This window comes from Parasteatoda tepidariorum, chromosome 5 (assembly GCF_982258835.1).
Source record: "Parasteatoda tepidariorum strain Cologne lab strain chromosome 5, Ptep-v5.0, whole genome shotgun sequence".
In the NCBI taxonomy this organism is placed as follows: domain Eukaryota; kingdom Metazoa; phylum Arthropoda; class Arachnida; order Araneae; family Theridiidae; genus Parasteatoda; species Parasteatoda tepidariorum.
The window spans coordinates 6,722,373-6,750,213 of record NC_141759.1 but is presented as its reverse complement, the minus strand read 5'-3'; the positions used below and the strand labels follow the sequence as shown (position 1 = coordinate 6,750,213).

Here is a 27,841-nt window from a genome sequence, read left to right as displayed (position 1 = left end):
TCTCAGGTGCACATCGAAAGTTATGGATTTTATCGAAAACGCATGATGTTTTTATTATTTTTAGTATGACTCAAAAACCATAAAACAAGTTAAAAAATAGGATAAAACTATTAATATCGATGGAAATATAAGTAATGTATTCATATAATCAAATAAAATTTGGTTTACTTCGTGGTTCTGTGGAATAAGCTGCTTACTTCGTGTCCCTGGGGTTATTCATGAAGACCCCGTAGTTATTTCATTTTGTTTCCGTCTCGAGAAACACTTTCTTTTTTACCTACCTAGGAGATGAAAAATGACGCTAAAAAGTTTGTCTTTCAAACAAGTAAGTTTTCATTCAAGAATGCCGAGTAAGTTGTTCGGTAAGTAGTAATCAATTATTTTTAAGTTCATTGGGAGAACTTTTCATTTTTTTTCTTGGACGTTTTGAGGTGCGTTAAAGGAAATAGATATAAATTTTAAAGACGTGTCAGAGAAAATGAATAAAGCTCAAAATACTTTAACAAAATTGAAGGCGTTACTTAAAAATTTACCCGCCGATATCGAAATATTGAGAAAAGAGTTATTAAGTGGATATTTTATTCAAAATCAATATGGTTAAATAGAATTATAATCCAAACTTTCAGAACCAAATATATATATTATTATTTAAATATGACGGTAAATACGTATACCTTGCTTATCCTGGATTAATGCTAACAACGAAATATTTGAGATACAAGTCTTCTTTGTCTTTACGAAAAATAGACATTTAACAACCAATATGGTTTAATAGTATTATAATCCGAATTTTCAGAACCAACTATATAACTTAGTATTATTAAAATATGTTATTAGATTAAATACACTTAAATTTTTAATTTAGGAATGATGCTAACACTGAAATAATTTAGATACATGTCTTTGTCTTTTTGAAAAATAGACATAGACCAAAACGGTAAAAAAAGAAAACGATCGTGGCGTTTCATTTTTGTTCTTTGTTCTATATTTAAAAAAATTTTGTGAGCCACAGCTGTTTTATCTTTTAAACTTTAAGAAATACTTGCAAAGATCATTAAATTTTTCATAACATTTAAACTTTAAAACATTTATATTTCATAAACTTCTTGGTTTTAAAAATTGATTATTAAAGTTTCGTTATTAATCTAATCAACCTAAATTGAAGTGTTCGAACCATTGAAGAATGAGTTGGTTTGACTCGGCAATTTCATTTGTATTGGTAAATATTTTTATAATTCAACTTTTAACTGCAGAAGGATCACAATTGGCTGGTATGGAAAGTCAGAAGTCTTAAAATTATTTTAAAAAAGACATTTCTATTCTATTTTAGCAATTTTATAATATAAATAGAACCGTATAACCACAAAGACAATATTTTATATTTATTTCAACTTAAAAAACAGCCTAAACTTATCACGAATTTTCATTTTGTGAATTACTACAAAAAAAAAGTTCACATTTTTGGGAATTTAAATAAAGAATTAATTTTCTCCTAATAGCTCGTGAATTTTTAAAAACAATTATTAAAATTTTGATTTCTTTTGAAGCTTCTTAGAATTCAAAGATGATTTTTGCTTTTCAGTACTACACACACGCACACAAATTACTATATACATATTTTAGATTTATATTGTTTTGTGCGTTTGGCTTAAGTGTTTTAATTGGACCGGTAAATTTTGATTCAATAATAGATTAATGAGAACTGATTTGATCAATCCTGAAATTAATAAAAAACAATAGTTTTAAAATTAAATTTTAAAAATAAATACGTATTTTATTGCTAACATTCAAGTTTTTCCTTAAAATATGAAGCTTTAAATTGTTTCCCTACGAAGCAATTTGCATAATAGCTCTATTCAATTGATTAGTGCTATACAGTTTACTATCTAAAATTTAACTAGTATGTTTATAGTGCTAATCAGTTCAATTTATTTAAAAAACAGTCTAGAACTTTTAGTTAGAACAAATTTAAAAAACAAGTTTGTTTAATCATTTAACAGAAGGTGACAGAATTCTTATAGTAATAAAATAGATTTCTGAAAATTAATTTTAAGCAGCTGGCCACAAAAATTAAAACCTTGTCACGTGATGTTTAAAGAAACAGGAAATATAAAAATAAAAGCATACAACTGAAGTTATATTGCAAAATTTTCTTGCATATGAGGCACTATAAGTACATATATTTTTATTTATGTACAGTTTTTGATATCATTTACCATAAAGTTAATTTTAATTACCAATCCTTTTTATCTTCAACGTTCAAACATTTCTACCTATTTTTGATACTCAATTAAAATCGCCAGTTTAAATTCATTTTCGCTGACAATAAAAACTTTTTCATTTTCATTTTAACATTTTCAAATCGGAATTATATAAGGTATTTTGAAAATAAATAGATACCAATTGCAAAAATATAATTTGCGAAATTCAATATATCAAGTTCTACTTTCAATTTTCTAAGATGAGAAAATATTGAGAAATAGATTCCAATCTTTAAAAGGCTTAGAAAAAACAAGGAGGAAAAATAACATAAAATAAAATAAGTTCTAAAAATTTAAAAACAATAAATATTGATGATTTTGAGTGAAAGAGTATGAAAAAATAGAGCAATTTAAAAGAATTTAGTTGATATAATATTAGTTAATTTTCCAGATATTATGTTCATTTTTTTCTTAAAATGTGTTGAAAGACTTTCTTCATAAAATTTTTTAAGGAAAGCAAATGGAAATTTTGTGATTTTCGTATAAGTATAGCAACATCAATTACTCTATACCTATATGAAATAAAAAATCATCAAGAAAGCTGTTAATTAAAATATTAAAAATTTTGTTTCATTACAGAAAGTTGAAAATCCCTAAAATTTTGTAATTAAGTCTGTCAAAAAGCTTTCAAACTCCAAAAAGTATTATCTTGCGATTATATTCAATAAATTAATTGTTTAATACATTTGAATTACTAAGCTTTCACTTTTCTTATTGGCTGTCCCAGTTTAGTTTTAAAATTTAAAAAAAAAGGAACTTATTTATTACCAAACAATTGTCTGTAAAATTAAAGAGAAATAAATGCAGATAAATCATTTCTGTTACGCATGCTAAATATAGTTTTCTTGTCATTTAAATAACATTTAAGTAAAAAGAATAAAAAATGATAGAAAATAACGTTAGTATGATTCAAATAAATTAACTCAAAGGATGCTAATTATGTATCAAAAATGATTGATATTCACACAAATTCGAGATAAAATTATGCACTCAAATGATGCTAATAGTTTATCAAAATTGATAGAAATGCACCCAAGTTTGAGTTAAAACGATTGAATTAAGCGCTACAGATTGTTAATCAAAAATGAATTGAAATCCACTCAAGTTTGAGTTAAAATTGTGCACTGAAACTTGAGTTATTTCTGTTGACGCTTTGACTCAAGTAAATTGAACTCAAGATGATAAGGCACATTCTTCCCAGACAAATGAGTGAAATTTATCTGAAGTTGAGTTATTTTAATGCATTCATTTAATGTGAATAAGGCAATGCATGATTTTTCGCATTTATAACACATTCTTACATGTAGAACTGGCAACAGTTTTAGATATATTAATAAGTAGATTATCATTTAGCACTTAAGTTTAAAGGAAAACAGCACACGCATGTGTGGAAAGCTTAAAATTTTGTAAGTTATGTAATAAATGATGTGGGAATTTTTTGCATCTAATTGTTCTTTAGTATTGCTTCCCGATGAGTACTTTACAATTTTCACAATTTTAAAATTTGAAATATTTCTCAAAGCATAAAAATCGCACGTTAGTTTATAAAACGAAGAAAAATTTTAAAAAACAATATTAGTAATAATTTCATATTTATTAAAAAATAATAATAAAATGCACATGGGGGGCATTTTTGACAAAAAAGTACGATTGTGACGAAAAAGTACGACTGACAGATAATTTTTAAATCTCTGTTTATCATATTTAGTCATCCTGTGGCCGTTAGTGACCGTAAAGTCCAGTAAAGTTAGAGCCCAATATTCAGGGACCCCTTAAGCACGACAAAAAAATGCTCTGATAGCAATTTTTTATGAGTTAGTAAACACAGAGTGCTATACCCTATTTTTGATTCAAATTATTCGAGTTTTTTTTCCAGCACCCACCCAGTTACTTAAGTTGTTCTCAGATTTGTTGAATCCAATTGTGCTTTAGCATTGTTTTTTGAAACTCTGTCGTCAAGCAAAAATAAAAAAAGCTACAGTTTACGTGCCTTACACTTGAAGCAATGCGATGATTTTAAACTGTATATTATCATCCAACCGTAAAGAATTTACTGGGCTTCAGAATGGACAAATAACTTAAATATTTTAAAAATTACTAAACCTTTTAAAAAATCGCAACTTGACGAGATTTTTCTAACTAGATAAAAATAATCAAATCACTGCCTTATTCTGAGTTTTTGAAAATTTTTATGAGCCCAAGTAATGCAGCATTGGAGTAAGTTTTGAAATATTAAAAAATTTAACTACAAACGTTTTTTATTTCCTCAAAACTGTTGCTTTTCCCCTAATTGACGTTTTGCGCCATTTTCAGAATAAGCATCGCTGGCGTTAAATAGACTGAACTTGACATAACAGTTGCAAACTCACAGCAGTTTTAAAAATTATCATATTCAGCACAATAGAGCATCATTTCATATGACGCGGGAACCTTCGATCAATAGTCATTTACAATAAATAGAAATTTCAACCATAGTGTCAATTGTTTTTATTTTAAAAGTCAACTGTAAGATATGCCAATTTATTTATAACGCATTCTTATATAAAGAACTGACAACAGTTTTGGATATACCAATAAGTGGATTATCATTTGGCATTTATGTTTAAAGGAAAACAGCACATGGATGTCTGAAAATCTTAAAATCATGCAAGTTATGTAAAAAATTATTTGGGAAATTTTGGGACCTAATTGTTCTTTAGTATTGTTTCCTAGTAGGTACTTTACAATTTTCAAAATTTTTACTAAGTACCGTTTCAATAGAGAGGAACATTTTATTGCCAGCGTGGAAATCACAGTGCTTTCAGGAAAAATATTTTTAAATTCTCATTAACAAGAAGTGGATAATCAACCTATTGGCTCACTTCTTATGGTCATCAATTATGGTTAATGGAATTTTCCTACTTAATATTTTATTTTTTTTTCATGTCAGGTCTTATGGTAGGGTGGAAAGGTTATAGTGCGAACTAATTAACTGAACTGGTAAATGAATCGAGTAAATCAGGGTGTGTTTGGAATCAAAGTATCAATTCTTAAGTGACTGGGTATTTGCAATTAGAGAGGGCAAAGCCTCTGACCCAGTGATCTGAATATTATCCAGCAATCAGGGAGCGTGCGTCCAACAGGAGGAGGAGCCTTCTGGTATTATTATAAACTCTCATTCAACGGCAGAAAACTGAACAGCGGTGGCTTAGGTGATAGAGTAATCATCTCCCAATGAAGTGTCCTGGGTTCGAATTCCAGCGATAACAAGTTTATACGAATTCTGCATCGGCCACAGTAGTAAACATAAAATATCCTCAGAGGTAGAAGGATCAAGGGCTCTCGGGCTAACAATGTGAGTTTTTCGTGGTCCTTCGTGGTATAATTCCATCAAAATGTCCTCCATGAAAACTAGTTTATCCCATTCCAGAAGTTGATCCAGGAGTCTCTTAGCATTCTAGATTTGGTTCAGAGCTTAAGAAGTTGAGTATTGATAGTCGTATACTTAGAATCGCGATGGATGCTTAACACCGGTCAAAAAATAAAATAACAGAAAACTCATTTTTTTGAATACCGATTTTATTTCTGTTGAATGCTTTGGACAGAAATTTTATTCCGATTCGCAAATACCACCAACATCTTTGTATCCAGTATTGCAGATGCATATTTTCCCACTCTTTGTGAAAGTACATCCTTCCGCGTCATCTCCGCAGTCGCAATCTATAAAATAAATCATAAATATAAGCCTTTATTTCATAAACACAGTTTATTCTCTAGAAATACATAAAACTCGACACAATCAATTCATTGATTCAAGAGAAACTTAAAAAACTAATTAATAGTTAATTGAAAAATTATACCGCTAATATCTATTAGAATATTTTGATTCCAACCGTTTAATAATATGACTATTTTCCCTATAATATGGAAAATTCTCCTACAATACAGGAAATCAAAGAGGTAAATATATTTCCTGTGGAATTATAATAATTGTTGGAATCAAAAATGAGGTTATTTATACGCAGAATTTTTGAAAGAAGTTTTATTGACACTTAGGAGACATATTTTATTTCAAATCGGATTAATTCAAATTGGGATGGGCGTTGCCCAGCCTAATTTATCATCGTGCAAACGGAGTAATTGAGGCTAAACACGAGCTTAATGATAAGTAAAAAGCATTTTTTTCTGTAGAATGAAGATTCAGGTTACTACTGTTGAAATTAAAGATGGCTTGCTGATACTAACCAAAAATATATTTCCTTTTTTTGCCGAAAACTTTATTATGTCATTTAAAATTATATCTGAAAGCTCTTCTACTCTACGCTGCACGCTGCTTTCCCCGATTTTGAAGGAAATGGGAATGACTTGAAAGCGCATTTCTTCAAAGCAAGTAAAGTATTGCTTGCAACGTTTTTTTTCATACTGAACTGAAACTGAACTTCGAGATCCGGACTAATAATTTGGAAGGAGCCGTGGTAGCTCACGAGATAGACAATTCGTCATCCAGTGAGGTGCACCGGGTTTGAATCCCAACGATGGCTGCTTAATCTAAATTCCACACCTGGCTTGTACCGAAGGGGGGAAATAATAAGTAAAAAAATAACTAACAGTTTAGAAAAAAAAGGATGAAATTTTATTTAAAAAAACAGGAAAAAAATTAAAAAAGATATAATCTTTTCATCAGCCCACACGATTATATCCGCAAAACAGAGTGCTTTCTGATATTGTATCAATAAAGCCAAAGCAAAATACATTAATACAATAGTGTGAGGAGCACTCAAAAATTTTTTTTACAAAAATTACAACAAATAAAATAGAACACAAAAAGTAAAAATAACATGTAAAAACAGAAAATAAAATAAAAGAAAAAGAAAAAAACAGTATAAAAATGGACTATAAAGGGAGTAGCGAAATCAGATCTACTTGGACGGGAAATTTTTCAAGAATGATTTAAAATTTTTTTCGCAGAAAGATTTCCAGATTACAAAATATGAAAACAAAAGCACAAATTGAGTGTAACTAGAAGGTATTATCTATCTATCTATACATACACATGTGTGTGTGACATTAAAAGCTTCAATTAATCTTTTTATGTTATTCCTTTTCTTAATTTATTATTAAAAACGAAATGCTTTTTCACACTTTTAAATTCACATCCTGTCCTTTTCTATTTTTGGCTCAAGTATGCATTAGTGAAAAGCAAGACATTTTCTCCCTTTGCTCTTTGTGGGAATCGCGTTTGTCTATTTAATGAATAGCGTGATCTATTTAATGAATCAATTACAATTACTTAGATTTCCCTAAAATGAAATGTTTTACGGATTTTCTGTGCAAGATAATCCCTAACTTATATTTAGGAGCACAACATTCCGTGACCACTTTTATAAACGTTCGCTGTCTAATAATTAGTAAATAAATTTTGTACCCTCCTTCCTTGCCTAAGGCCTGTTTTAATCCTTCCACTGTGTGTGTGTGGGTGTGTCTGACTTCGTAACTTAAATAATAGTTATCACCAATTAATTAGCATATTTGAAGTCCCCTTTTGAAACCATTAAGATAGACATTTAGTACCTGAAAGTTCGATCATTAGAACAAAAGTTGTACAGGGTGATATCGTTTTCTTTTTTTTTTTTTTGCGCACTGTAAATACATATATGTACTTGTCTGTTCTTTTAAAATTAACACTTAGGAAAAAAAATTATATGACCACACTTCTTACATTTCGGAGAAATGGGGACGCTTAGTGTTCCCTAATGTGAATTTTAAAAAGTCCTGTTAAGAATCTATTATTGAATTGCATAAAAAATTTCACTTTCTAGAGAACAAACGATGATATAATTGTTCCCCTGTGTTATCATAAATTTGACACAGTACAAGAGGAGAGGGGGACCAGTTGTTTTCGTATGGCACTTGTCAATAGTGGCAGGCCTATTTTGAAACAGGGGGACGAGTTTCTTCTTGTTCTCTAGTGGCGCCATCTATAATCAGGAATTAGAATGCTGCCACATGCATGTCACAGTCTGTTTTACAGGGATTACACAATCGCTCAACATTCATCCATCCTCAGATCGTAATTTTGACCCGAACCAGAACACGATCAATCTCCGATTCATTACTCCCAGAAGTATGGATTTCTTTTGGGAACTTATAGAAGGATTTTTGACCTAACAGATTTAAAGCACAGCAGTCGACATTTGCTGTACGGGAAGTCTTCTGCCTGCCGGGATCGAACTCATGACCTCCTGGACATGGTACCCATGCCCTACGAACCAAGCTATCTGGGCCCCGAAGAATTAAAAACCCTTTTACCTCTGCATCTGACTCCGTTGTAGTAAAATCCCCGATTGCATGAGCACGTTTTCACTCCATCTATGAAATTACAGGATGTTGCACCATCACCACAGTGGCAAGCTGTAATTTAATAAAGAGAGCATCAATGTGTTGTATATATAGAAACTTATAAAATGAATGGCAAAAAAATAATAATACATGATTTCTAGAAGACAAATGCCTGCATTTGCAAACATTTATCGCTAATACAACAAATTGTTTTTAAATCTGACAAGTAATTTATTTCATTTTTAAGGAAAATGTAGAATTCAGAAAATTGAAAATTTTGAAGGTCGCATATTTCTAAACACTATAGTGCACCCCCCCCCTATAAAAAAATAGATAATTTTCCAATGTTTTAAAAAAAACTCGCGTATAGTTTCAATTTTAGAACAGAAAGTGGGGCACTGTCGCACTTTTACCAGGCTGAAAATGTTAAGCAAATCATAGTAGTTGACGCCCTTTTTTCAAATTACTGACTTCTATGAAATTCAATTTCTCAGGAATAATTCAACTGATTTTGCCCAAATTTTCCCTTTTTCCATGTAAAATCACATTCATTACAATGATGCAAAAAAATTTATGCATTGCAAATCAAAAACTTTTTCTGCCTTTATTAAATAAAATAATAAAGAATAATAAATATTTACTAAACATTGTTTGGTACTGAATTGTCTTTGGATAAACAAATTTAATAATTGCGTGCAAAAATCTTTCGGTTCACTTAAAAGTTCCCTAGATATTTCGAAATACGTAAAAAGTGAAATTAACATTAAGGGGTCCAAACTTTCGAGCGCTCTTCCGATCAAACTATCGGGACCCTATTTCTCAGATTGCGGATACTTCCTTTTTTTTGGGGAGTGACGCATATATTGAATTTTCAGAAGAGATTTCTTAAATTCGCGAACTCTATGAACTTAGAATTTACAAAAAAAAAAAAAAAAAAAAAAAAAAAAAAACGGATTATTTTGAATGACTTTTGATCTAATAAAATTTGTTTATCCAAAGATAATTCCATGCAAAAAATAAGTTTCAGTTAATATTTATTACTTTCTTATTATTTTACTTAATAATAGTCGATAAAAATTTTTAATTGTAACGTATAAATATTTTTAGGTCATTTTGAAGTATGTAATTTTACACAGCAAAATGTAAATTTTCTGAAAATTCTCTCAATCTTGAACACCAGTGTATAAATAAAACTTTCTGTTCTCGTTAAAATCGGCGTGAGGTTAAAATATGATTTAATGTCCTTTACGAAACAGGAAACAAAAGTTAAAAAAAAATTTTGGGATTAAAATACAATCTCGTAAAAGGAGAAAGTAGGTAAGCAAAGATAAATTAACTGTTCATCTGAATTATTGTTTCAAGTCGTTTCTTCAACAATCCGATAAAATAAAACATATTTGGTTACCTCACCAGAGTTGATAATAGTCTGGAAATATTAGAATAGAGATGATAAACGTTTTTAGATACTTATCTCTATTTAAATTTTCCTCTTTACGTACATTTTGAAGACTAGCAGTTCTCAAATGATGTTCAGCGGAATTTTAGGGATCCACGATCACAGGAGATCCAAAGATTTAAAGTTTTTATATCAGTATTGATTTATGAAACTTGTAAGTCTATTGGTATCCAAACAATAAACTATAAGTTATTTCATATTCTGGTTATTCTTATAAAATTATTTAATTAAAATACCAGTAGAAAATTAAATAGCAAAATTTATTTTTAAAAAATCCATGAATTTGTCTTAAGAGAGACCAAACTAAAAAAAAAAACTGATTATGCTTTTTTGATAACTGTTTTCAACGCTTATAAAAGTTCTTTATCGAAAACCTTAATTCAACTTATTTTATTCGTTCAGTTTTAGCACCAAAACAAATTCAGAACTAGACTATAGGTACCACTCCAGGCCTGCAAATTCAAGTGTTTGACATAAAACATATTATTTTAAGAAAGTTATTGATAAAGTCATTATGGAAAAAGATTCCAATCTTCGCAGTGAATATTATTGAAATAATTAGTAGACTTTATTTGATTACTATATTCGAAACTGCTAATAAATTTTATTTATATATTTGGGGTTCCTTCAAACGATAATTAATCGTTTAGGGTTCCGTAGTAGTAAAAATTTATGAACCGCTAGAGTAGACATTAAGTTGAAATCAATTTTAGGAATTCATTTGACCATTTTTACGACATATTCATTCTACAATTATTTTTAATCAATTGCAAATAATTAAAACACTTCATTTTCTTGATCTTTTTTAACTATTTCATGCTTAACTATCTTGTTTCACTAGTTATTTGTCTGGAATGTGGTTACCTGGTCATGTTTCTAACTTTGAAATAAAAACGCGTTAACAAATCTTGTGAACTTTACCCTTGCATTGTTTGTCATAGGGATCGAACTTCAGATCGCGATCTTTACATCTGCAGAAAGCGTACGCTGTTAAACCGTGGTTGTGGTAGTAGTCGCAGGTCACGTTGTTGCTCGTGCCGCAGTCCACTACCTTGTTGTAACAATCATCGATCACTTGGCAGTGTTCTCCACTGGTGCCCTCGATACAGTGACAGGAACGCTTCTTCTCAATATGGCTGAAATCTTGACAGGGCTCCCACGTGATGCACTTATCTTGACATTGACCGAAAGGTAAACAATCCTCGCTTGTCCGACACTTATCTGAAATATCAAGCGAGTGAGCAGCCATAAGCAAGAAAAGAAAAAAAATATCTAATAAATAAGATATCTATTAAATAGAAGCATTTAGTAAGTAAAGCAAAATCTAATTTAAGCATAAATTATTTCCATTCAGATATGCATTTTCAATTGACATAAAAATGAAGCTTTAAGCTTGCTGATGTTTATAGTTTGGCGCGAAAGTTTCATTAAACAGATTTTTCATATTTTTCTCTCCTTTTTTTGTAGAAATTTAAGTTAAAGAAAACTAAAAAATATTATATTTAACATTTAAAAAAATTATAATTATGAAATTTAGCCCTTGACACCAGTATTGCTTTCTACGTTAGATGCATAATATTCCAAACCCAACTCTGTTCCAAATAATAATTTTTGAAATTTACTGTTACTTAGAGCTAAGAGAAATAGTAAGAAGTTTAGAAACAATTGAACGCATATTAATCTTTTTTATCAAAGATTTAACGGCTATAGAACCAAATTCTTCCCTAAAACTATTGCAATGAAGATAATAGACAGATTTTGAAGGCATCCAGAAGAAATAATCAATTTAGCTCTCTGCCTATGTATTAACTTGTAATTGCTGTAAACTGATATGTAACTCACAATGTACCATTTATATCTACTTGCGTACTTAATCTCTTCGTTTGTGTCATTTGTTTCACTTTATTGTAAGTTTTGTAAATGTGTCAAATATTGTTTGTGTTAATTTTTTTGTAATTTTCTAGTTCAGTCAGGACTGCTTACTTTTTACTCTTTATGGGAGTATTTCTTCTGGTGATAGCGAATTTTACCTTTATGATTCACGGTTTAGTAAATTTGATTGAAACTAATTTTATTAAGTTTTTGAAATTACACCACTGTCAGTAAATGATTCAAAAGTCCATATAAAAATCCAACTTGTTCCAGTTCTTTACAGGGGCCAATAAGTGGACTCCCTGGGGACTCACTCGCCGAGTGATACCGCATGTCAAACGCTGTGCGAGGCGTGGAGGTAACGGGTTTCAATTCCGCCGTTTCCCTTAATATATCTTCAAGCTGTATTTTGCAATCCTTCTGCTTGACAAAGGTTTTCAAACTTTAACTAAGCACACAAGTATGTTGTACCAATAAACCAATTCAGTTCTCTAGAGGCAAGATCTCTGAAATGTTGGTAAAATCAATCAACTTTTTATTTAATTTACTTTTTTATTCTGTACCACTCTAAGAGTCCCGGTGTAGAATTATCATAAAGACATAGTTCCCAGTAGAACACCAAAATCAAGCATCACTGGTTGTGGTCAGTAAGCAGGTTTGATCAGCCTGCGTAGATACAGAGAGTGAGAGATATCGGTCCTCGTTATACTATTCTACCGTAAAGTGCTCGACTTCTCGCGCAGGTCGTCGGGCTACTAAAGCCTTCTGCAGAGGATCGAAATTACAATGACATGTCTTTGGATCATCCTCAGGGATGTTTCCCACACATTCTCAAAATAGACCATTGTACAGTTCTAGAGTGACGTAAATGAAGTACTTTCCAACGTACCACTCTATGAAATATTTTTCAAAAATCATAGTGATTGGCACAGTGTTGCCGATCTGATAACACTTATTCAAAAAATAATATATATTAAAACAATTAGTCTGTAAGCGTTGGCAACCACTATTTCCTTTCGTATACTTCTTTATGGCAAGCATTATTATTTAAACAGCAAGGAGCTTAAGAATATAATTTTTGCTTCAAACTAAGGGTCTAATGCACTCTTGCCTCGAGTTGTGCTTCTTTGCCTCAAGTTTTCAGTCAAAATTTCAATACATTTATTTTCAAATGAAGGAACATCAAAACTTACTTCGTTCGACGCATCTTTTTTGCGGCCAATCAAATCTCTGGTTCCGATTCTTGCACTGACAATAAGCTCGCATCAGAAATTTATTATAACTGCAGATAACGCCATCTCCATCACCGCAATAGTTGGGATTGTCGATACATTCTTCTATTCTATCGCAGTAGTCTCCACTTGTCCCAAATTTACATTCACAGTAATGAGGTTCCTTTCCATCCTCCTCGTGATTAGCATTTAGACAGTCTGCTCCGTTAAAACACTCCTTATAAGATTTGCAGGGCTCTGAAAGAGAAATGAAAGGTTTACGGTTCATTCAAGGCGCATTATCAATAACTAATCATCAGTAATCCCATCCACACAAAAACATTGCTCATTAATAGGAAATAGATTCAAGAAAAAGGTTACATTCAGGTCATTTGAAAAGCATAATCATTAACTTATCATCAGTACTCCCATCCAAAGAAATTTGCTTAGTAAGAGATGGATTTGAAAAAGAAATTACATTCAGGTAATTTGAGACACATGATCCTTAATATCCTCATCAAAAAATGAATAATAGGAGATGGATTCAAAAAAAAAAGTTACGTTCAGATCACTTTTGTGACGCATAATCAGCAACTAATCATCAGTTACCTCACCCAAAAATTTTTAATTGGGAATGGATTAAAAAAAAGGTTAAATTTGAGACACTTAATCATCAGTAACTGATTATTCAGGTCATAATCAGTAACTAATCATCAGTTACTTTATCTAAAAATTATTAATAGGGGATAGATTCAAGAAAAACGTTGCATTCAAGTCATTTGAGACGCATAATCAACAACTAATCATCAATAACCTTTTCCAAAAAACGATTAACAGTGGATGGATTAAAAAAAAAGTTACATTTGAGAAGCCTTATCATCTGTTACAGCTACCAAAAAAATGGTTAATACGACCACAAATTCGAAAGAAAGCTTACATTCAGGTCACTTGAGATGCATAATCATTAACTAATTAACTAATCATCTGTCACTCCACCAAAAAACATTATTAATATTATGTTGATTAAAAAAAAGGTTTCAATAACATATTATAAAATAATTATTATGTTGCTAGAAACATATTTCAGATTGGGCAAAAATGGCTCCAGTTGTCTGACAGCCTTAGTGTGGTTAGCTTGTGCATACATGTCATGCGGTAGTCTTAAAATCCCACAATGCCTTAAGGAGTAAAGAAATAACAATAATGGTTAAGCTGAATTTTAAAATTTAGCCAATACTTAAATCAGGGATGTCACTGACCATTAAAAATATAAAAAGTGGTGAATAGCAAAAATTTGTTAGAAGAGATTAAAATAAGCTACTTTTCTAACAATTTTTTCCTATTGAATGTAAAGGCAAAAAAAAAAATGTTTTTTGAATATGAATAATTTGCGATATAAGTTATGTTAGTAGTAATGATTGTCCTGCAGTGGACAGATCGTTAAGACACGGTTTCCAGCAGGGCACTAAACCACCTCTTTCATAATTGGTGATGCTGTGCCGTAAAAGAAATTATAATAATAAAATGAAATAAACAATATTTTGTAAATAATCTTTAAAATTTGAAATAAAGTTTCACATCTCCCACCACTTCATCTTATATTTAATCACCTCCCCCCTCCCTTTTTTTAAAAAAAAATTATTGCGATACTTGTAAACTATTCCTTTGTTATTTTTGTAACTGATAACAACGTAGAATAATTTTTTTCTCTGTTACATGATATATTTCAAATGGATCTTGAATACTTTTGCGCGGCTGATTTTAAATCTGCAATCGGTTTATCTCTACAAGTTATAGTTGTATAATACTTTCCTAACGAGGAGTTTTTAAAATTTGTTCCAGTCAATACTAAATTCCCCACTTCTCTGCAACGAAGGGAGTGGTAGGAAGAAGGTGTTTCAGTTTATGAAGCGATACTATAAGGTGATATAGTTTGTCTTAAGTGTTATTTTGGAAGGAGCAGACAACTACATATATACGTAAATAAACTTGTACGTTCTTTGTAAACTTATACATTCAGTCAAAAATTGAACAAACTAAGAATATCATTTTGGAAGAAAAAAACTGAACAAAACTGAATTCAAGTTGGAAGTAACCACACCCGAATCAGGTAAGATCAAGAAATCTTATAAATGCAACAAATTTTTTTTATCCAGTGTTATGAGTTGTGCAGGCACATTTTGAAATATTCTTTACTCTGCGATGCAATACATTGATATTTAAGGTTGTTTTTCGAAGACTCCGCCGTTGTATGAAATAATACTTTTTTTGTGAATAATGTGCCATTTTAATTACTGCTGTGAGTTTGCAACAGTTACTCATGACTGTTCGGTTTAAGGTTAGCCAAGACTTTTCTGTCAAGTTTAGGGCTGTCAACGCTTATTTTGAAAATGGCGCAAAATGTCAATGTGGAAAAAAGTCCCAGTTTTGGGGAGCGATTGTAGATTGTAGCGATTGTAGTGTAATTTTTTAACATTTAAAAACCTACTGCATTAACTGGATTCATAAAAGGTTGCAAAAACTGAGAATAAGGCAGTGATTTTTGTAATTTTCATCTAGGTGAAAATGTCGCCAAACTGGCAATTTTAAAAAAAAGTTAAATAACTTTTAAAATACAATTTATTTGACCGTGCTGCAGCCTAAATAATTTGTTACGGCAAGTTTATATATAGAGCTTAAAATCATTGGATTGCTTCCAGTGTAAAGCATTTAAACTATGGCTTTTATTATTTTTCTTGGTGAGGAGTTTCGAAAAACCATATTAAGAGAAATATCGAGAAAAAAGAAGAATCAGGTATGTGAAAAGTAAAGCTTAAATAATGTTCTCAAAATCTGGAAAAATTTCCTGTAATTATGGAATCATATTTTCGAGTTTGAAGATGGTTTGAAGGCCAAAACAAAATAAATAAATAGAAAACTGTATTTTAAACAGCAAAGTATGTTCCTTTTTCTTGTATTTCAAAATTTAAAATATTGCCTGACATAATAAATTTGCTTTATGATTCAAATCAGACTTACTTTGATCTACACATGTTTTAGTGGGAATGTCGAATCTCTTCCCGAATGTCCGACATTCGCAGATGATCCTCTTCTTCTTCCTGTGGAATCCACAGGAGACATCCGGATCATTGCCACACATACCCGGATTGTCGACACACTCATCGATGATGTCACAATTTTTGCCACTAATGCCTTGAAAACACTTGCAATACTTTCCTCCAAAGTTACCTTGACAATCACACAGGAAGTTACAATCTTCTCTTGACGTGCAACGACCTGAGCAACAACGTAAACAGCAATCAGTGCAAATATCATTTTTTGTGAAAGAAAAAGAGTTTCTATTGCATTGTGTACTTACAAACGTAAACTCTTTGTAAACAGAATAAGTGTCTCAGGGTTAAGTGATTTTCCTTCACTTCACACTTTTCCCCTCACCTCACCGTCACCATAATTCAGCAAGTCTTGCTGTTTCTCATCTCTAGTATATTCCAACTTGTTACTGAAACGTACTGCCATGGAGAAAAAGTAAGATTTGCCAAAACCGAAGAGGGGGAAAATGTGAAGAGTAGGGATACCGCATAACCTTGAGACGCCTTTTCTATTTACAGAGATAATTTTTTTTTTAATTTAGAGAAAAACATAAGCCAAAATTTTACCTGTGTCTTCTTTGTTTCCACTTAATACTTTTAAGTCCATGAGATAAATGTCACTCACATTTCTTTCAGCACCAACCAGCTGAAACATGAAATAAATTATGAAACAATTTATTAGCAAGAGTGACGTATTCACCCCCATGTTCAAAAAGATAAAACTTTTAAATTTGTATATATTTCAGTTCAATTTATGAAAAGAGAAATGAAATTGTATAATTTCCTTTAAAAAAGTTGCTTTTTGTTTTTTTAATATGAAAAGAACACTTTGTGCCAAAAAGAAATATGAGATCGGATAATATTTTGTTTTAACTTTAAGAAAAATAAGAATCAAATTTTTATCAACTGACAAAAAATGATTTGCCTTATCATTCTCTAGATAACAAAATTATTCGTCAAAATTTTTCACATGGGTTTTATTGAAAAATATAGAAGAAAAAAAGATAAACAGATGTTGTTTACGATAGATTTTAACTCGATTGGAAAAGTATTTCATAAATTGCGACGGTTTTAAAGTAAAGATTTAAACTTACTGAAAGTGATAAATGAAATATGTAGGAAATATTTTCGATATTAAATTAGATTTCTCCAAATAATACCATCTCATAATACTACAATACATTAAAATTCCGATTGTTACACAAAATGCTTCGCATTGGTAGCCTTATACAAAAATTTCCAGAAAAATAGAAAAATAATTTTATTTTATTTTATGATCAGAATTGAACAGTCGACTCAATTCTGAGTTTACGACTGTCAATGTTCAACTCCATAGCCTTGTAACTTTGAACCAAATCCAGAAGATCCAATCCAAATCCAGAGAGCAAAAAAAAATTTCTTGTTGAAAAACCTAAAATTTGTAATAAAAGCTACGTTTGGAAAAAAAATTAGACAAAAATTTATAGGAGTTTTGGAGGTCACGAGTCTTAACAACAGAATTTAAAACAAAAAAAGTGATTCTTAAATAATTTTAATCTCAAAATTTTATGAAATAAATTTAAACACTGGGTTGATTTGTACGAAGTTACATAGCTTATTTGAATTTAATCGGAAAATTAGATCACTTCAGTTGAAGCAAAGGGGTGCTGCAACTTGCTCTCCTCCTGTATATATATACTTAAGCATTGTAAGCATTGTTTCAAAGTAAGCATCACACATGCTTGCGTATGCAGCCTGGGGGATAGTAATTTGCTTATTTTTGCAGACAAAAAGAGAACGGGAGTTAAAAATTGATAAATAAAACTTACGTACGTAATTTTTTAACGGTCCTTAATAGCGAAATAAAATGAAACAAAAATAAATCTCTTTTATATGTATAGTATCGGCTAAAGGTATTCCCATTTGAGGCGAAAATAGAAAAGATCTTATTTCAGGTTTTAAAGGATAAATAGGTGGTTGATTTATTTAGTTTTCAGCTGTACATCTTGAGATTTCCATAATTGGCTTATAAGCCTACCCCCTTTACTCTGAAGAAGAAGTGTTTACTAAGTTCAACTAAGTTAAAACTATCAAAGAAAAAATCCCTTCCCTTTAAATCAATACATTTTTTTTATAAAAGTGACTTAATGAGACATGAATTTCAATTTAACGAGATTATTCGACTATTATTATAACAAGGATATTATAGGAAAAGATCAGAGTCGGAAATACCGAACAATTGCATTTAATCAGAAAAAATTAATAATAATAATAATAATGTGAGGAATATTTTTTGAAACAGTAGGCACTAAACTCTTCTTTTTCGCCTTGAAAGATGACGCAAGTGTTGCTCATTTAACGTTACCGGGTGTGCATCTGAGAACCTTATAAGTCACGGAGGCGAGCAGCACATAGCCACGGATACCCGTTCGTTGTGGGGGGGGCACATTCCCACGTCACGCCATAAAGCAACGTCATACAGTTGTTTCTTTTTCAAAAACGAATATTTGCCAAGGCAAGGATTTCAGTAAGACTGCGAAACTATACTCCTTTTTTTAAATAATTCTATGATATGTATCCTAAAAGAGAGCACGAATTCAATTTCCATCTGCCATGTTTCACTTTTAAAAGCTTTTATATTGTTTTGAAAGCATATTTGTACAATATCACAACGAAATAGAACGGAGCTATCTGCAGTCGCTGATGATTACTTAAATCGTTAACCGCGATGATCTTTTCTAAACCCTTTAGCGCACAGTGGCATGACAGCGAAACCGCTCTTTTTAAAAAAACTTTCCTAAGCGCACAATGGTCAATCTCTGAAACCAATACTTTTAAAGTAATATTTTAACTTTCTTAATCATCACTAGATAGCACCACTACACTTAGATTATGTCTTCCTTTCAGAAAAATGAGAAGTTTTCAATACATTTTTTCTTTACTTCAAAAAAAAAATTTTTTTTGCCCCATAAAATACGAAAAAATTTTGAAATATATTACTCAAATTTGTTGTTTGTGAGCTCCTTTTAACATACAAAATTTTCCCCAATAAAGATTCCAAAGAAAAGTAATTAATTTTTACATTTATTTTTCTTGGTTTCAGAGGGAGACCACTGTGCCCCTAAAACGTACGATATTCCAACCAGCGCATGTCCTTTTTCCCCCTTTCACTCATTCAGATAGTAAAGTAGATCAAAATTTATTAGGGTTTTTCTTTAGCATGGGGCTTATGAAAGGAAAAACATGTGTCTTTTATCCATGTATATTGAAAATAAAGCCAATTATCTCAAATTTCTTATTTGAAACAAATTTGTTCTTCTCATTTGTGTTCTTTTTGAATTAGTGAACAGTCATATTGAATTGATGCTAAATTTATTTTTTTATTACTAATTTTTCTGCATTTTGCTTGTCTTAAAAATTAACAATTTAAACAATTTTTTTTTAATTATTATTTTGTATTGTTGATTTTCAATTACGAGATGAGAGTTTAATTCTTTATAATGGAAAAGTTCTACAATATATATAGTAGAGAATGCCGCAGTAAGATATTTACTTTTTATTAAATTTCTATATATATTTTATTTTCATTATTATATATCTCTGTATTATTTATTTCATCATAATATTGTATAATATATATTATATTTGTATTATATTTAATTTCTTAGAACATCTTCTTAGATCATTCTTGGTGTTAAAAATTCATACGTTTTATTTGCACTATTATATATTTTGTATTTTATTACATATTATATTATATTTGTTGAAGCCTTTTTTCGAGTTTAAAATTGTATAAATGATTTTAGGATTTAAGTTTATTATTCAGTTCCAATAAAGTTACAATTTATTGTAAAAAATGTTAAAAAGCAAGTTAAAAAAATATTATTTTCTTATCAAGCGAAAATGTTCTGTGTGGACAGCGGTTAACCACCGAAACCACCACCCTCCTTGTGGAACAATGAGTCAGAATTTTTTTAAGTGTAATTTTCCCATTCTTAGACTCTATGCATCATAATTAGTTCCTCAATTTTAAAAAAATATGAAAATTTGAATTCGCGTGCCTCAAAGGGCTTGCAACGGAGTATAATGGATATTTTTTGGACAGAGATAAACTCAAAACCCCGATAATAGAAATCGAGATTAAATTTTAGCAGGTGAAATACCATAACTGTATCCGTTTAATTTATTCTTTTTTAACGGTGGACATTGAAATTATAGCTTAGGAAGATGACGGAGGTGTCAACGTTACCTTGATGGGCACCTGTGAACCTAGTCGCTGAGGCGAACAGCATTATCCAAGCCACACTGCCGCCGACAGCCGTTCATAGGGTGGGCCACATTCCCACGTCACGCAATTTCATACAGAGAGAAACATCTATATGCCCTGAGCAGGATTCGAACCCGCAACCGTTGGCATCGCAGTCAGTCATGCCGATCGCTCGGCCACCAAACCGACAGAATATTAATTTGAGGAAATTAAATATTGATTTAAAATTAAATTAGCTTGAGAAATTAATACAATTAATATAAATTTCTTTGCGAAATTGCCAGATGTATATCGGGTAGTAATACTTTAACAAAATCAGTGTAGGGAAGACCGGACAAGTGTAAGCCAGGCTAAGACCAATACCTCCTGTATTCACCGTTGACACTATTTTTTGACACTCTAATTCTTAACTTGCATTCCGGTGGGAGATTTATAGCCTTATTAAAAGTGTTTACTTTCAATTTTTGTTGCTATTTTTTTAAAAAAGAACTTGTATTGAAAAATATTGCATTGAGTAATTAAATTTGAATCACGCTCTTACTGCATAAGTGAAAAATATTTTACGTTTCATTTTTCTAACTGGTTTGTGACTTGTTTTGGTGAGAAAATGAATCAGAGTTTTATTATTACGAAATTAGATATTTTATTATTATGGATACCATAAAGCCGCACGCAAATGTAACTAAAATTCAATTAAAAATATGCTTTTATTTCGCACAATTATTTCATACTTTTATCTTACACAACGATCAATTGGGCATCCGCGGTTACTCCAATTGGGTAAATCTTCAGTTTAAAATTAGTTAACTCAGGGTTCAACTGACACTCTCAGTTACAAAAATGATGAAATGAAATTTTTAAATTGTAACCTCGAGTTGCTCTCGTAAAACCTGTTTTGAACTGTGACTGAGGGTTAGTATCCATGGTGAATTCGGGCTTTAGTATAGTTCGTTCACCAGGAGTTGGCACTTGGCTTCGCCTCCATCACGTGGTATGTGACAATACTATTTCGCTATTTTGGGGGAAAGGTTGTGAGCTATCCTGAACAAGGTTGCTACTTGGCGATCGTATGGGAGAAAAAAAATATTTATTTTCCAAACTTTATGTGCATTTTTTAACATTAAATATTTCATAAATTTGATGATAGTTCCCGGCCTTTTTTATATTTCTCTCATTTGAGTGAATAGTTTTTCCTCTTTGAGACATTTTGCTGGGAAAACAGCAGTTTTTAAATTTTGAAATATATTTTATTAGCTAGAGAAACAAAAGGCAAAATAGCAGATGATAAAGCGAAGTAAGAGACAGAAAAATGATTAACTGTTGGTGTTTGGCGTGCATTAAGGGTTATCTCAATTTCAAGCGTGGGGATGTTTCCTTTCTTACTCCCACGCTAAAATGAACTCAGCGTACGAGAGGTAGAGTCAAGTGCCGGCTGGGATCTAGTTCCCACACAAGCAACATCTCTATTCAGAGCTCCAAAAAATCGCTAATAAAAGCGTTAAATATCTATTTGTTCTACCCAATTCTTAATAAAAACAGCATGTAACACCCCAAGGCATCCCTGGTGAGTCTTTTCCGACCCCTGGGAGGCCCCTTTTTCCGTTTTCAAGTTTTAGATTTTCGATGTTCCATTGATTTAGGCTTAGAGTGTCAGATCGCCATTTTAACATGTCATCCACTGCAAGTGGTAATCATTGCTTTCTTTGGCTTAAATTTTCCTTAACTTATCGACTCTTTTCAAATTTAAAGCATTTCATTTCAATCCTCCATGCGATTCTCTATTCAAATATATTAACTTTTTATTTTCCAGTGGTCTGGTACTCTAATTATCAGTATCTTTAAACTTTTTGACGCTCCTAGGTATAGGCTATCGCTATGTTAAAATTAGTATTTTGTGAACTCTGACTTTGGACACTCAAATTTTTATCTTAGCGTTTTTATTTCTATCTAAATTTTTTATATGTTGTTCCCCCAAATGTTTTTAATTGTCCGCCACCCTGTTTTTAATTTTTCATCCATCCTTTGACTTTATATTAAATTTCAAAGAGACATCACTTTCCCATGTTAATGGTGTTCCATTCCCCATAACAAAATGTAAACAATTTCTATGATCGCAAACACAGTTAAGTGCTTTAAATCACACCATATTCATAATTCTTTAATCAATTAAATTTATAATCGACATTATTCATTTTAATAGCTTTTCCTATTCCATGCTGTTTTTAAGTTAATACCAGAGTCATTGTTTACAAACCTTTATTAAATTGATTCGATCATACATTTGTTGTCTTAGTTCATTTTTATTTCTTTTTACATAGATTAGGGCCATTTTATTTATCTTTAAGTGTTTTTTTTAATTATGTATCATTATATTATTGTCAAAATTGTCTCCGAGTGCTTTATTTTGATTTTTCTTTGCATTTTTACAATGTTTTTTCTCAAATAACAAAGCTCAAGTTAGATTTACATACTCATATATAGCTTAAGGTCATTTAGCAATATTTTGCAGCAGCCTACCAGAAGATTTTGGATACTACCAACCAATGGAATACCCAGGTCAACTCATCAACAGTAGTACTTATTTATTGTTTGTTAACATAGCGATGCACTTAGAAATTGTTTGTTAACATAGCGATGGCCTATCCTCCCTTTATTAGTACATTTATTGATATAACTTTTACCGGCCTAGTACCAGTTGTTATCTACTGTTGCATCTTATCTTTTTAGCACTAAATTTGATATATAGTTAACTGTCTTAAATTATCACATATGTTTCTAGTTAAATTTTCATTAGGCAACTTTTAGTACTTGTATGCCATCGCCAGTGTATCCATTAATGACTGATCATTCTGCTTCAACCAATTAAGTTTCCTCACTCTGCCTAGAGCCGCCTTCATTGTTTCCTGCATTCTATCAGGTTTTCAGCACATCTAATACGCATTTATCCTCCCACACCTCCTTTCTCTGGCGGTGACATACCTTATCAATGGAGCATCGGTTCTCAATTAACTTCTATTCTGGGTTTTCTCAGGGGCCAGGCTTTGACTCACCATTGCCACTCTTTGTAATTTGTATTTTTACATTAACTAACGTTTTTAAAGAGCTCTATTTACCCTTTCTGCTTACATATTGACTACCTTCTTTCATGGCTAATTCACAAGTTACAGATAATTTTCAAAATCCTGCAAGGTCAGCAAGATCCCAACGCAGAGTTACACAAAACTTTCAAAGAGTTGACAATAATATTTCACTCACAGAAACTCCTTACAGATCAAAAAATTCTCATCGAAAAGATAATAAAACCATACAAGATCCTGATACTAATACATCACCTTCATTAATCGTTGATCTCACTTCTATCTATAAACATACTTCTCCGGTAACCAACGACTGCATCATCAGTGATACTCCAACTTCTACCAACAAAAATACCTCCATCATGTCACAGACTAAAGCGGATATAGAACGCCTTCTTCATATAATAGAGAAAAACATCAACTACAGCAATCATAAGAAAATATTCCTTCCGCAAGAACCACGATCTGCTTGTATCAACGCAATTCAACAAATAAGGAAGATAACTTCGGAACAAGAAACTCATGACTTGATAAATTCTAGAAACTCCCAAACATCTTTGGACAAGAAAATTGACTATATGCGAATAAAACTTGATGACTTTTCATTAAATGTTCACTCCTCAAACCCACTAAATCAAATTGAAGAGAATCTAAAGACCATCAACGCAAGACTCGAAAAATTAGAAAATACCACCTCTATCAATGTTGATGTTCCACGAGTAATAATACCACCAAAACCAATAATAGTAAAACCACAAGAAGACTGCTCCACAACTGATATTGTGGAAAGGCTGATTCAGGAAGAACCTAAACTGCCCGTGAAAAATGTCTATAGAAGCAGCAAGATACTAGAACTAAAGTTTCATAACAATCAACATAAGGAAACGGTCCTCTCAACCTTGCAAAAGACAGGTATCCAATATCACGACAAAGACGTAAAGTTGTTCTCTCTAATTCTTCTTAACACACCTGTTACATTCACAGAAACTGAGATTATTAACTTGATTAAAATCAATGGCAATTTCAACCCTGCCTATGATATCATCAAACTGACCAAAGAAATCCCACATAAAAGAGATAATTCTAAGAGACACGTCATCATAAGAGTCAACAGAAAACTCTCCATCAAGCTTTTGAATCTTAATTATTTCTACGCTGGTCTACAACGTTGCACAATTAAAAAAAGACTGGTTTTATTAAGGTGCAGAAAATGCCAGACAATAGGTCATCACCAAAACACATGTATTGAGTCATACTGTTATTGTGAGAAGTGCGGATACAAAGGTCATAGTATCGAAAATTGCACAGAAAAAGAAGAATTCTGCATAAACTGTCACTCATCCAACCTAGACTCCAATTTAAATCTGGACTGTAATCACAGAGCCTCCTTACCTTCCTGTCCAACTTACTTGCACGATCTAAAAGAGCTACGTCAATCCAATCAAGTCTATACACATCCCTACTAAAAAGACATACATTTATATATATATTTGTTTATTTAAGATTTCTCTATATCTAGTAATACTTTCATCTCTATTAGTCTTTTTTAACGCTATATTTTTTTCTCTCTTTCTTTCTTATTAATTTATTTTATTCATTTCTTTTTACTAATTTCTCATTTCACATGTATATTTTTTTTGGTCTTATTTCTTCTTAAATTCCACACATTCAGTAAAAAAATATATATACATATTTTTTTTAAATATCATGTTATGTAGGCTGGAGTGGAGCTGGATTAGTGGCCAAGTCTTGGGCTATATGGTTAAGGGTTTTTCATAACCTAGGTACATGCCCAGGGCTTGGAGGAAAGAAAAAAAAAAAAAGAGTCAAGTGCCAACTCCAGTTGAATGACCTATAGTCCAAATTTAATAACATCTTTCGTATTAGCACCACTGATCAGCTTTGTGTCCCTAACGTAGTGACGTCTTTCTAATTTATCATCCACTGAGCAGTTTACGTTCGTTGCGGCAGTCTACTAAATTGATCCATGCTGAGGCCGCTTGATTTCGCTTAGTTCGAGTGAGAAATTACCTTTTTTTTATGAGGTATTGCTACGACACTCAGCTTTGTCTTGTTATTATGCCATTAACCCGATTATTAATAATAATCAAGCCACTAATAACCCCAATTCCATACAGTAGAAATTTTTTATAAATCTATCATTAATCTATCGTAAGAAATGAAGAAGAAAATTTTTAAAAAAGAAAAACTTATCTTATGCATGAAAAGTATGATGTTAACACGTTGAATGCCATGAGGGTCACCGGTGACCGGCACTGAGTTTGTTCGTAACGCCACGGATTTCACCGGAGACCGTTGAAGCCAAGATTATTATAAACTCATTCGAGTAAATTGTTAATACTCTTAATTATTTTTAATATTATTACCGTTACTAAAATGGTTTGAAGAAATTGATGCTATATAGAACACACAAAAATAGTTTTATTTATAAACACAGAGATGCCAACTTGCTTCGGACAGCGAATAAATATTTTCAAGTGGTAGTTTATTAATTGTGATTCTAGGTTTAATAAATTCAATTTAGTATATTTTTATCCACCACTATTACTAAACAATTCGTAGGCTTATATAATTCACCACTTTTTTCAGATATGTTAAATTACCAAAATGGCTAGAGAGTTAGCAGACATGGAAAGGAGAATAAAGAACTACTTGAGAAACTAAATCATTTGGAGCAGTCTCTCATGCCTGTGCCAAATAGACCCAAAATACCGACAACACCAATTGATGTCATTGATATGGAAACTTATGAAGGCGGCCAACTTTTGGAACAGACGGGGAATGAATCAATCATAGATTCAGAAAGCTCAACCAAAAATATTGCAGAACCCCCTTTGAAGAAGAAGAAAAAGAATGTCAAAAAAGCTAAAGCAAATCTAATCATGACCACAAATAGTAAACATTTTTCACTGATAGATACCTCCACCTCCTTACAACCATCTGAATCTATATCTGATACTGACTTAGCTCCACCCAAGGAGGTTTCCAGTTCAACTGCAGATCCACCCACAACTCCAGCAAAAGTTCAACCAATTAAGCATATAAAAGTTCATATTCGTGGTCTTCCAGTTGGATTCTATACTGATCATATCTCCCAGGAACTGGCGAAGTCAGACATCATAACGCAAAAGATAATTCAGTTTAAGAGAAAAGTGGGCGGTACCTACAGGCTCCTCCAACTTTTTCTCACAATTCTCACAGAAACAGATGTTAATCGACAAATTTTCTCCATCACCAATATACAAAGTATCCCGGTCAGTATTGAAAGGTTCCGAGGCGGGCGAAATCCAATCCAGTGTTACAACTGCCAAGAATTTGGACACAGTCAAAGATCATGTAATTCACCATCAAGATGTGTTAAGTGCGCCACCAAACACCGATCATACGAGTGCCAAAAAGATAAAAAATGCACCACCTAAGTGCAGCAACTGCGGAGACTCTCATACAGCCAACTACACGGGGAGCAGAGCCCGTCCCCGCATCAGGGGAACACGTGTTATACCACCACCAACAACAGGACTTGCTCAAAGGTTGGTTACAATAATTAAGGAATTGCAAGAACTTTTGAAAAATCAAGAAGTGCTTCAACTGCTTCAGAGGATTATGGGGGAAGCCACTCTTGCACAGTAACATCTTATTTGACTTGATTTGAACTTCTATTTGAACTCTTATTATTATTCAGAACTCTAATTTTCCATACAGATTATTCAAAAAAATACTGCATACTGCCCTTTCAAATTAAAGTTGATCATACTAGATGGCGCTACTAAGGCTTGTCAAAATTTATGTAAAATCTTCACGTCCATGAATCACGACTTTTGTATATATATAATCATCATTTATTAATGCTCATATTCAATTTTCTGTACATATTTTTCGGCAATTAATGTAAATATCTCTGTTCAAGTTTGTATTTTCTCTAATCATGGTAATATTATTGTAAAGCTACCACAACGACTGCTTATATTCAAAATGTTTTTAACTCATTTTTGTAATTTCATGATGAATGGGATACGGGCCGCTGCGCGGCCCAGGTGCCCAGCTGTTTTTAAATAAAGAAAAAGACAAATATGTTAAACTAAACCTTTCAAAAAATTAGCAAAATCTGCGTAATATATGCAAATTTAGATTGTAGATTTACGTGGCTTTCAACGTATTGAAGAGTGGATGTAATTATCCTTATTCTTCGTAATTTACTACTTAATTTGTTATTCATTTACTGAAACTTTTGCTGAAGCTGAGCAGTTGTCATCTCTGAATTCAAAGTAGGAGAAGGTGAGTGAATTTCAA

The 27,841-nt window shown here is 31.6% G+C and overlaps 2 protein-coding genes across 2 annotated transcripts; one reads left to right on the top strand and one right to left on the bottom strand.

Moving 5' to 3' along the window:
• Window positions 1-54: 54 nt before the first annotated feature.
• On the top strand, window positions 55-27,629 carry LOC107455680 (uncharacterized). Its single transcript, XM_087163361.1, has 2 exons — window positions 55-325; window positions 26,141-27,629. The coding sequence occupies exon 2, from the start codon at window positions 26,236-26,238 to the stop codon at window positions 26,968-26,970; it is 735 nt and encodes a 244-aa protein (XP_087019487.1). The 5' UTR covers window positions 55-325; window positions 26,141-26,235; the 3' UTR covers window positions 26,971-27,629.
• LOC107443279 (uncharacterized) lies at window positions 5,821-17,124 on the bottom strand. The gene is made up of 6 exons (XM_043055418.3): window positions 16,775-17,124; window positions 16,137-16,394; window positions 13,101-13,376; window positions 10,957-11,256; window positions 8,550-8,651; window positions 5,821-5,960 (listed from the first exon to the last, which is right to left on the bottom strand). Exons 1-6 carry the CDS (start codon window positions 16,911-16,913, stop codon window positions 5,851-5,853), a joined length of 1,185 nt encoding a protein of 394 aa, XP_042911352.2. The 5' UTR covers window positions 16,914-17,124; the 3' UTR covers window positions 5,821-5,850.
• Window positions 27,630-27,841: the final 212 nt, after the last annotated feature.

Coding starts and splice junctions, on each gene's coding strand:
- LOC107443279 (XM_043055418.3), bottom strand. CDS start 16,913: ATGGGGGTGAATACGTCACTCTTGCTAATAAATTGTTTCATAATTTAT. Junction 11,257..13,100: donor AAAAAGATGCGTCGAACGAA/GTAAGTTTTGAT, acceptor TTGATATTTCAG/ATAAGTGTCGGACAAGCGAG. Junction 8,652..10,956: donor CTATGACAAACAATGCAAGG/GTAAAGTTCACA, acceptor ATTAAATTACAG/CTTGCCACTGTGGTGATGGT.
- LOC107455680 (XM_087163361.1), top strand. CDS start 26,236: ATGCCTGTGCCAAATAGACCCAAAATACCGACAACACCAATTGATGTC.